The sequence below is a fragment of the Embiotoca jacksoni genome, unplaced genomic scaffold (genome assembly GCF_022577435.1).
Source record: "Embiotoca jacksoni isolate LCO1_2020_lvr unplaced genomic scaffold, fEmbJac1.0.p SCAF_13, whole genome shotgun sequence".
Lineage (NCBI taxonomy): Eukaryota > Metazoa > Chordata > Actinopteri > Embiotocidae > Embiotoca > Embiotoca jacksoni.
This window is the reverse complement of record NW_027185263.1, coordinates 12,987,669-12,999,214: the sequence shown is the minus strand read 5'-3', so window position 1 is coordinate 12,999,214 and position 11,546 is coordinate 12,987,669. Positions and strand designations below refer to the sequence as shown.

General features: G+C 40.6%; 1 protein-coding gene across 4 annotated transcripts in view; it reads left to right on the top strand.

The window, feature by feature from the left end:
- The first annotated feature begins 4,983 nt into the window (after positions 1-4,983).
- Positions 4,984-11,546, top strand: part of LOC138196535 (connector enhancer of kinase suppressor of ras 2-like) — a 29,805-nt gene continuing 23,242 nt past the window's right edge. For 3 of the 4 annotated variants that reach the window (XM_069146660.1, XM_069146659.1, XM_069146658.1), the window contains exons 1-2: positions 4,984-5,470; positions 9,784-9,947. In XM_069146660.1, the coding sequence (XP_069002761.1) occupies positions 5,407-5,470; positions 9,784-9,947 (228 nt within the window). In that variant the 5' untranslated portion in view covers positions 4,984-5,406. The remainder of the gene's footprint in view (positions 5,471-9,783; positions 9,948-11,546) is intronic. The other variant, XM_069146661.1, reaches the window with a different exon arrangement.

Sequence of the window (11,546 nt, the reverse complement as noted above, 5' to 3'; positions counted from 1 at the left end):
GTATCTGTATCAAGATATAATTGTTAGTATTTTAAACACTGCTGGCTAATTTTCATAACAAGGCATCATTTTTCATACATTTGTTTATAAAATTTTGTATATATCCATACTTCATCCTGAAATAGCAGTAAGCAGCCTCTCCACCTACCATAACAAGCAATAAATAAAACGTATGTAAAATCAAGTCATCAGCCTTAATTTTACTGCATAAATATTACACAGCAAAACTTGAAAATGTACATCAATAGGCCTCATTCACAGATGACATTTTAAAAATGTCATTGCAAAGTAAAATCAACTAGGATTTCTGAATTCCATTTAGCTGCTTTTGGTTTCAATGTTCTGGTAAAGTGCCTGCTGGATAAGTCACTCTACTGTATGTAGAAGAACAAAGCCATGTTTTATGTTATTGGTAATGTGCTTTTAATGTGTTTTTACTATGATATCTGACAACAACATCAACAGTATTATTGATTAAAAAAAAAAAAAAAAAAAAATTTTTTTATCTTTGAATGATTTTTAAACTGAATCAGGCTAAATACTCAGAATATTATGTGTGAAATTGGACGGTGCACATTTGGGCCACATGAAGCCGAATTTCACAGGAGAAGCTTACCAAAGACTCCACCCATCTATTTATGACCGCACTCTTCTAACACTGTTTGACTCGTCATGCACAGTTATTCAAACAAGTAACAAATTCATGCATTATTCACATAGACTGTATCTGAAGTAGACCTTTTCAATGCAGACACTTTGACTTGCCACAGTATGCTCAGGTGTGTTACTGATGGCTCATTCCCTTAACAGTACTCGTAAGCCATGGCCATTAACCACAATCACAAAAGCAGGACCTCCACTAACTGGAATGCAGCCATCATTAAAACATCTATGCTTTCCCTTCAATGACAAATCAAAATGTCTGCCATGAAAGAGTTTGTCAGAACCTGCTTTACCCACAATGCCGCTCACCTACTGACAGTTCTTGCTGGGGATGTCTTGCGGCGAAGGCAGCTTTGAGCTACCAGCCCCTTGCTGAGATGAGGAGCAGGCGGCTGCTGAGGTTTGGTAAGTTCACTTCTTTCAAACTCCACACCTCCAGATTTGTTTCCATTTTCAAACTTGTAGTCTTCAGAAACAACCAACACTGACTAAAGTTACATCACCTGAGGAAAGTGAGATAACTTGAACTGAGCTGTGCTCCTATGTGCAGCCACTTTGTACTCCCCAAGATCAGTAAACAGACCTTGATATGTGAAATCTGCAGCCGTTCCCTTGAATTTATATGGCAGTTAATAAAGATTTAATCAAAATCTTTTTAACATCACTTTCTTCGATGACAATGAGGGAATACTATGTAATCTATAGTTGCATTTTTATGTAACTCATGGCATATTAACTGCGTCTCTTTACAAGTCAAATCTTTTCATCTTAATCATGACATCCTGTTATATAAAGCTGACACTGAATGTCAAACCTGTGGGGGTTTGTTTGCATGTGCAACAATGCTGCAGTTTCCTTCAGGGCATCACAGTTTATCAGTGCTATATCCAGTCACATGGTTAAGTTTCACACTGTATAGCTTCTGTCTCTGTATTTATTTATGATTATTGATTATCTTGAATGTCAGTGCTAAAGCTGTTGGGGCTTAATCTGCTACATTGGTCCTGAGAAAGGCCCGCAGAGTTTGGGATTTTTAATGTAGCCTATCGATTTGCTGTTCTTTTTCTTTCACCAGTTTTCATCTTTTATTTGTGTTGTAGAATAATCATTAGTTGTTCTGCTGGAAGTTTTGGACAAAAAACATTTAATCAATTAAAACTGAAAGCAGCGTCGGAGATCCAGGGGCCCCGACATGCTGGCTCCCCGACGTGCACCGTGCGAGGGCCCGCATAGCCCAGCTTCCAGTTTGAATTTTTTTCTCGTTTCCTGTCTCCGGCAGGGGGCGCTATGACTATGAGAGACTATTACCATACAGGTGTCTTCAGGGCGGGACTGTTATCAAAGATGTAATGTTTGAGGAAGATCGGAATATGTACATAAAGGTTACAGTCACTTGTGGTTTGGACGAAAACAAATTCCTTTGATAACTTTTCATCTCCAGGTAGATAGGTAGATCTAAGATAGGACAGACAAAACTTCAGGTCGGTACATCAAAGTCTGTAGGAGGAGTTCGTCGAAATACAACATGTGCGATTTGCCAAAAATGGCAACTAAATTCAAAATGGTGGACTTCCTGTTTAGTTGAGGTCATACTGCCAAGAGACTTTTTTGTACATCTTGATGTGATACACATATCCAAAAATGTTAGTGCATGTAAGTAAATATAGCAGCCGGGGCATCTCTTTAGGGGGCGCTAGCGAGCCATTTGGCCACGCCTACGAGCAATTCCACTAGAATGCGAAATTTTTCGCAGGGAGAGACGTGTGTAAAAAACTTTCATGAGTTTTTGAATATGATAAAGCCGCCAAAAAAGCAATTAATTATAAAGAAGAATAAGGAACGAAAAGAAAAACGAGAAAAATAATTCCATGAATAACAATAGTGCTTTCTCACCTTTGGTGCTTGGGCCCTAATTAAAAAAATGAAGAAAATTAAACAACATCGCAGTTATACCTTTAGAGGATAACTAACATGTAAACAAAAAGTCTGGATGTACTCATCAATATGTTTATTTTTTGATATGGTATGCCCCTCAGTCGGCTATAAATGTAGAATTTGCAGCATATTGAGTGTCCATGCATTGAACATAGACTTACATCCTGGAGCTGTTTACCCATACATGAAAAAATAAAAATAAAAAAAAAAGCCAAGCGCATGTCAGTCTCCTTGTCTCGTTGGTGACCGTCGTTTCCACTACACTGCGCTTTGTGTGATGGAGGCGTGAGCAGCGACAAAGACAGCAGAAGGAAACAGTGGCAGTATGAGGGGCGATTAGTGCCAGATTGAGGGGTGATTAGTGCCCGAGGGCTTGTAAGGAGAAGTGGAGGAATCCTTGTCAGGATACCCATTGTGTTGAATGAATTTGTTCATGACTGATGTTGTGCTGTCCCAGGAACCAGAGAATAAATGGGCTTTTTTTTTTTTTTTTTTTCCCAAGCAGGATATCTGCCATCAGTGATGCCTATCGTGCATTGGCAAACAAAGTTAAACTTAATGCTTTTGTACGTCTAGGTGTGATACACATGTCCACTGAATTTCGTGCATGTAAGTAAATATAGCCGCCGGGGCATCTCTTTAGGGGGCGCTAGCGAGCCATTTGGCCACGCCCACTAGGAACTCAATACGAAATTTTTCGCCAGAAGAGACGTGTGTAAAAACTTTCATGAGTTTTTGAATATGATAAAGCCGGCAAAAATGCAATTCATTATAAAGAAGAATAAGGAACGAAAAGAAAAACGAGAAAAATAATGAAGTTAAACTTAATGCTTCTGCCATTTGAGGGACACCCCCCTCCTCCCCCCAGGATGTTAAAGACTTCACTCACAACCACAACACAGACCCATGATTGCAGTGTTTCCCAAGAACTGCTTGCTTGTTTAATTCAAACTATCCCCGGGTGGGAAGCCAGTGAGGTATTGTGTTTTCATTGCTGCACTCATTTTGGTTGGTTAAGAGGGGGATGGAATCGATGGTGTACAAGTAAGCCCATGGCTACCAAAGCATCAGACATGAAAAGATGACTGGTGCACTGATATCCCCATAGGACGTAGAAACAAAAATCTTAAAATGTTCAAATTTTACTCGTTCTTTTCAAATACTATTTGAATGTTATTATTTTTGAAATATTAAGCCCAGAAAAACATAAGACCACAGTGTCTCCCTGCCCCTGATAACATCTGTAGACTAATTCAAATATAACAAGCCCTCTGATGCCCAGGGAAGAAAAATAAGATAAGAGGTGAAAAAATGGGGTAAAGAAAGAGGGAATGTAATACCAGAATATTGCATCGATTGCATATCAGAGTGTAACTACCTTACTTTGGACATGGTGACTTTCTCTAATTTATTAAATAGCAAGAAATAACATCTATAATTCACGTGCTGCTTGTACTGTCCACTGTCTGCCTCAAGAAACCAGTCATTTTGCATTAACATCTTAATCTGTTTAGCCAATGATAGCCCTGTGTGTAATAGTCAATTCAAATGTTTTCTTTTCCCACAGATGGACCCTCAGACTTTAACCATGGTGAAGCTGAAAATGGGAGATGTGTGACTGCCCTCATTCTCGTCAGAATGAGGTAAAATTACCTTTTATTTCTTCACTCTACTGCAGTAACTGGTTGGATAGTCAGTTAAGCAACTTTTCTGACCGTATTTCTTAACAGTCAGCACTGTCCTTAATTTGCTCATTAATTTCTGCTTATTCACACCTGACCTGCAGTGGAAATAAGTGCTGCTTTTCAACCAAATGTGACCTCAGCTAAGCTCTTATTTTTTTTAATCAAAATCCAGTATGATCTGGAATCATTAAAGGTCCATTGCCTGTCCTTTGCCATTTAGACAAGCCATTTGGACTCCATAAATTTGTGATGTCACAAACTCACACTCGTGTCAAACATTTTATGTCAAAGAAAACACAGAGCTGTTATTCTCTTGTGAAACAAGCAAGCTACGAGACCAAAGACAAGCTGTGATTGGCCTGGGTATGTAGCACTCACAAAAGCATCAGCCAATCAGAACAGAGCCAATGCGCCTTAAAAAGAAAGACATAAAACAGCCCGGTATTGTTAGAGTTCCAGAGAGAAGCTCAGGAAGATAGACGTAAAACTATAATGAAATAATTTTTGGCACTTAAAACCACAAAAATAGCAGTTTACACTTTCCAGGTTGCAACTATAAAACACCAAAAAGTGTAAAATATCGGACCTTTAATTCGCATCAGGACGCCCCCTGCTCACAATCCGCCTCCCTTCTTGTGGCATTGATCACCCCTCATACATCCACACTTCGCACGGTGAGGGCTGTGAGGACTATGACTCCATGTCTGAGGGAGGATGCTCAGAGCGAACCCAACCTCTCCAGACAGCGTTATGAAGTAACAGTCAGCGCGTTGTTCTCCGCTTTGGATGGTACCGGGATGTATTTTGGAAGAGGGGTCGGGCAGCGGCGACCCACCAGCATCACCGCCACTGAGCCTGACGTGAATGACAAGTAAAACAGCTCTTTCAAGCAAGTGAGCAGCAAGTCTGCTGGGCTGTACTCTAGGTTCCTCACAGCGACATTTTGGACCTTTTTGGACCTACCTCGACATGTTTGTAAACACCCTTACCCAGTAGAGAAGAATCCAGAGAGCCCTTGAATCATTTTAATTTTTCTCCCCGTTTTGTTCTTTCATATTTACATTTTTGAGTGGGGAGTTGGTGTGTTGGGAGTGTTTTTCTTTTGTGAGGACAAACTTCTACCATGGCACTGGTTATGGAGCCTGTGAGCAAGTGGAGCTCCAGTCAAGTGGTTGACTGGATGAAAGGTAGGCTTCAGCCGCGATCACTGCCAAATAGAAACTGGTATCACCACAACTGCCGGGTTGCAGTGAATATATTGTTGCACTGTCGAAATGCATTGCCACACAGATCGACTCGAGATCCCGAAAAGGAACAAAACACCTGCTGATCCTCGGGCTTTTCGTCTCATCGACACGCACGGCTTCTACAGGCTTTTAATTACAGCCTTAAATCATTTAATCGATTGTTTTGTTTTTCAAGCAGTTCCAGTGTGGAGGCGACTTGTCCTTCCAGGCAGTCGTGATCTCCAGAGTCTAACACGTTTAAAAAGGCTCAGAACGGTTTTAAAACCTCTATTGTGTCCTGCGGTGGTCATTGTTAACGCTGAGCTGCCTAGCGGGAGGTTTGGAAACATAGCGGAGATCCAGTGATTACGCATAAATAATTCCCCTTCTCACTGGATCGGAAGTCACATTCTGTGTTTTAGGGACAAAAAGATTGAAGTTATCACTAAGCCTTACTACATATGTGCTTAGAGTTTTAATAAAGAGATATCATAGCAGTGCATTATCAGAACCTGAACAGCCATCTGTGTGAAATGTTGATCCACAGATGCTTCAAGTCATTAAGAAGTCACAGCTGACTTAGAAGAGCATCATGTAGCTTTAAAACCTCACAATGCACTGAAACCTGCAAAGTAAGGCCCATCACTATTGTGTGTATTAGCTCAGACACAAGAGCAGTTTAGAATCTTTCCATTTTTGGGAAGCCCCACAATGAAGTTCATATATTTGTAGGGGTTCAGTCCGGTAATGATGAAGCACCATTAAGGCCGCAAGAGAGAGTGATCTCGTGACTGAGCTGAACTGTAATGATTGGAGGTCTGGAATGGGTTAAGTTAGAAAAATGCAATAATGCAATTGACTTATCATTGACAAAATTCAGCTGTGTCAGTTTGGTTCTTCCTTTGAGGAAATCTGTCTGCTTATTCAGTCTCTAAAGATCTTTAAATGTCTCCAAACAGCTGTGGAGGATTTACTTCCACAGTCTATCAGCATACTTTCTGGGGCACATATTCCTCCCTGGCTCTGCTGCTTGTTTTGTCTGTTTGCATTACAAAGTTATCACCTAAAGCGAATACGATAGAGATGTAAGAGGAAATGCAGGAACTCAGTGGGAGGGTGTTATCTGAGTCTGCGTATTTGTGTTTTTAGCAGTGATGTGTGTTGTTTTGCAGAGCCACGTGCTCACGTGTCAGGCCGCAGCCCTTCGGAAATAGTCCACATGAAACATACACATCCATGTGTCTTTGCTGCCTCAATACACACCCACACCCACACACACATGCACCATGATAATTCGCCTGTAGGTCTTTTCTGCTGGCTCAGACGTATTATGACTGCAAGGATCAGACCTCTCTTTGTATCAGTCTTGTATTACAAATTCCACCTGAATCTGATGCTGCCTTTTAAATGGGGGTATTTTAGTGAGCGTGACACAATGCAAGTGCGTGTAGCTTTATGGAGGATTCGTACAGACAAAGACATCACAGTGTTGATAAGATTCGGAGACAGGCAGAAACAGAATAGCCACACTAGTTAAACTGAGATCTAAGATGATCTGTAAATAAGCACAAGTGAGAAATGGAGGGAGTGTTGAAGTGGAGATTGGATATGAGAGAGGGCTCTTCAGTGTCCCACATCTGACAAGTGGAGCAGAGATGGTTCTTGTGCCCAGAGCCCAGTAATGGTAATTGAAAGTGAGGGGCAGAATGGCACAGAGAGACACTGAGGCAGAGGAAGGGATGGAGAGGGGGTGGGTGGGGGGTTCATTCTTGTCTAACTTTCATTCTCAACCCCCGAGGACTGGCAGCGTTTTGTCGTTAGTATTCACAGGTTCCATTATTTGCATACCGCTCCATGATGTCACTGGGGGCCAAGTAGGGGCACCCTGTGACCTTCCCACAGTCCCACTCTCCAACCCCCCAGTTAGTTTTTTTTGTGCACGCTAGACGCCCAATTCCCAGCTGTGACAAAGCTGCTTTGAAGACGAGATTCTCATCACAAAAGAGAAAAGAATTTCAGCTTCGACTGAAAATTTGTTCAAGTGAATGGTATCTGTGCAAACACATATGAGATGTGCATTTCATTTGCAGTATTGTTTTGTTTTGTTTTGTTTTGTCTCTGTGTTTTGAGCTACAAACCTAATGCAGGCTTAGTATAATCTCTTTTCTCCTCCTGACCGTGTACATTAACATAATTCACGTTTTGTGAAGTATATCAGTTTGATCTGTCAGCACACACACACACACACACACACACACACACACACACACACACACACACACACACACACACACACACACACACACACACACACACACACACCCTCTCCCCTTGTCTGACACACACACTGACAGTGATCAATGACAAGTCAGATTAACACAAATCCTTTAACAACTAACTAATAAGTCTTAACTAGCGCTATTTCCTTACATTACCAGTGGATTATCTGGAGTAGAGTTCAGGATGTGCCAGCGATGTGCTTTTAATTTCTCCTCACCCGGATAATCTGACCCCGATGAAATAGACAGGAAAATTGATGGAGCAGAGATTAGTTCAGTGAATTACACTCCATCTAGAAGGGATTTTGATTACATGTTGCACCTATTTCAATAGAGCAGAAGTACGACACAAAATATGGCAGCTTGAAAATGAAAAGCCACCAAAACTTTAGCATTTATAAAGAGAATGTTAGTCTTTTTATTGTGTTGTTCTTTAATGTGAGAAGTTTATTTATAACCCTTATTTATACAGCACCTATCAAAATTGTTCCAAGCTTTTCAATGGGATTTAGATTATTGCTAATAAAGTCGGCAGATAGCTACATTAGCTCCTACAATGTAATCACTTTTTTGAGAGCGTCATGTCCTCCCTTCTCTTATTTCTTTATCTCACCCTGCGGTCAGGGAGAATCCCCGCCAAAAAAACAGCTTCATGGTTACTATGGCAGCATTGGGAATACTTCATTGACATAATGAGTCTCAATTAACTTGGTAAAGAGGGTGATTAGTTAAGCTTTTAAATGTTATGTAAAACCATGAAACACCCTATGTTCCCTCTCCACCGTGTAGGTGCCAGCTGAACCCCGCGTGAATGCTTGATCGGGTTTAGGCTGATCGCTGGGCCGCATGTATATGTGCGATGAAAAGACGAGATGAGGAAGGAGTTTGTGTGTGTGTGTGTGTGTGTGTGTGTGTGTGTGTGTGTGTGTGTGTGTGTGTGTGTGTGTGTGTGTGTGTGTGTGTGTGATTCTGAGAAATAGGGACAGAGAAGATGGAAACAGGCCGTGTGTATAGAAAAAGCTGTACAAAAGCTACTCTCTTTGTCTCCACTGTTAAAAGGAGAGACAGTTAGCATGCAGAGCACTTTGTAGGGACATTCAGCAACAATAGAAGACTACTGTATGTATAAAAGAGTTTGCTGCAGTTTATAAATTAATTTGCTTGATCTGAAAGTGAAGAAAATTTAGGTAAATAGGATTTTAGAACCAGGAAAGCCTGATGAAGAAACATCAATTATCAAATCCAATTTTTTTACGCAACAAATTTTCAGTTGAATTTTTTGTAACATCATCTAAGGTACACAATTTAAATATCATGGCTGTAAAAAATGATGTTCAGCACAGCGCTCCTGAAGTAAAAAACATCATTTTGTTGACTTCTTTGTCGAAGAGAGTTTTCATTCAAGTCTGAATGGTAATTGTTTTTGTGACGGTGTTGTAAAGGATTACAATTTTCTGTAAGACTTCCTGATGTTATGTTTACCCCGTGTATACACTATATTGGTGCCGGCCTTAGCACAGTTTCTAGTCCTCAACTTCAGAATCTGAGGCATAAAAGTGTTGATGCAGACAGGAGGTTCTGATTCAGTCAGTTAATTTCAGGCTGCTGCACTTCATCTACTGCTTCTCCAAAAGACTTCACACCTGCTGCAGCAGTGAAATATGGAAAACAAGCTGAGCACAGATACATAAACCTTTTTATTTGAAAACACTTTCCAGTTTAAAGCTGAAAATACAGCTCGGAACTTCAAATGAGGAAGGAGGGGATGTGTCAGATTTCTTGTCTGGCACAGACTGTTTCACACTTAAACACAACAAAATACAACCTGTGCTCACACTTAACAGATTCACAGCTCATATTCTGGCAAGGAAAGAACGTATAATGCAAATAGAGCTTTCACAAGAAATCAAAGAATCCAATGCCGCTCGCAAACAAAATTTTCAACTTGTCGAGCTGCACTGAAAGTTTTCCTCTTGTGTTGCGTGATTCCCTCAGGCCTGGATGACTGCCTGCAGCAGTACATCAAGACCTTTGAGAAGGAGAAAGTAGGGGGGGACCAGCTGCTGCGGATCACTCACCAGGAGTTGGAGGATTTGGGAGTGTCCAGAATTGGCCACCAGGAGCTCATACTGGAGGCTGTGGACTTACTCTGTGCTCTGGTGAGTCCAAGCATCCCACACCGTCTTCCCACTGATCTGTACCATCACTCCAAAGAGTCATAGACCGCTGCTGTTGGACGAAGTTTCTAGAGAACATTTGGTGCCTCCTCAGCTCATCAAATCACAAATACAGTCAGTGGATAAACCAAGAAACACTGACAGGTTGAATATGTAAGATTTCAGCTGATAGTGTATTATTACATATCATTTTCATCCATAAATCTGTTAATCAGTCAACAATATCAATCAGGGCTGCTATAGTCCCAAATTTTGAAACGTCACGGAAAATCTACCAGAGTTGGCAATCAGGCCGAAACATCCTCTCTAGGCAAATCTTACAGCTGTCATTGGTGCTGACATGGATTACAGCCTCATCTTCAAATGGTTTCTGCTCTTAGTCTCAGAAACACAAGTTTCTGTGTGTCAGCACGATACAATGCTGTTCTGCTGATTTGGCCAATGTGCTGCTAAAGCAGTCGGAGCGTAATATTTATTCAGGTTGTAACACGCACTCCACATGTTACTGCAGTGACCTCTGTTACCCTGTGAGGCAGGTCTGCAGGATGACAACACAGTGTAAGAACGTATAACAACCATTTAACTTCCTGTTAAGGACGGTCGCTACCCTCAGTCTGACACCCAATAGCTCCTGATGAACCAAGGTAATACAATTTATGTAGACCTGCAGTGCCAGATTAAAAACCTGGTTGTCAGTGGTGAGTCTTCCTTGTGTGAGTCGATTGGGCACACACACACACACACACACACACACAAGTGAAAAGAAACGGATTTGGTTACAATTCCTTGGAGTTGGTGGCAATAATTCTCGTTAACCATATTTGCAACAAAATCTGCCACTAATGGAGACAATCTTATCAATTTCTCAAACACGTGTTGGGCAAGCAGTACATAAATTTATGTTCATAAACCAGAACTTACTAAAAAAAAAAAAAAAAAAAAAAAAAGCCTAAAAGAGTTAGAACACATGATTAGTTGAAGAATCTTGTATTTTCTTTTTTTAGGACAGCGTCTCCCAAATGTCCACTTTTGTCTTTGAATACTTCCCTCTTAACCTTCCTTTTTAAAAGTGTTAATTCTAAAAATCTGCGTTAGATTCATTATCTTTTGCTTAAAATTTTCAGTGACAGAACAAAAGGTTTAACTCTGGAAAACTTTGTGTGTTATATTTCTTTGCCTGTTCTGTTGTTTGGGATCTTTTTTCGTTGATTTTAACATCAGTTCACTAATAAAATCAAAAACTTCGTCCAGTTTGGGATGCAATTATTTTCACTATCACTTAATCTGCAGATTATTGTTTTGAATAACTGATTAATTTGTCGATAAAATGTCAAACTTTGGCGGTAGCTACAATTTCCCAGACAACGAGGTGGCATGTTTAAATTGCTTGTTTTATGCGAACACAGTCCAAAATCCAGAAACCCACACATTTGAGAAGATACAACTCGGCAGTGTTATGTCTCATGTTTGGCATCTACTTCCCAGCACCTACTGCTGTCTATTGGAGATCATTAAAATAAGTGAATTCACCAGTTAAGGAAATAGAAATGTAAAACAAGCTTCCCGTATTTTAGAGCCCGA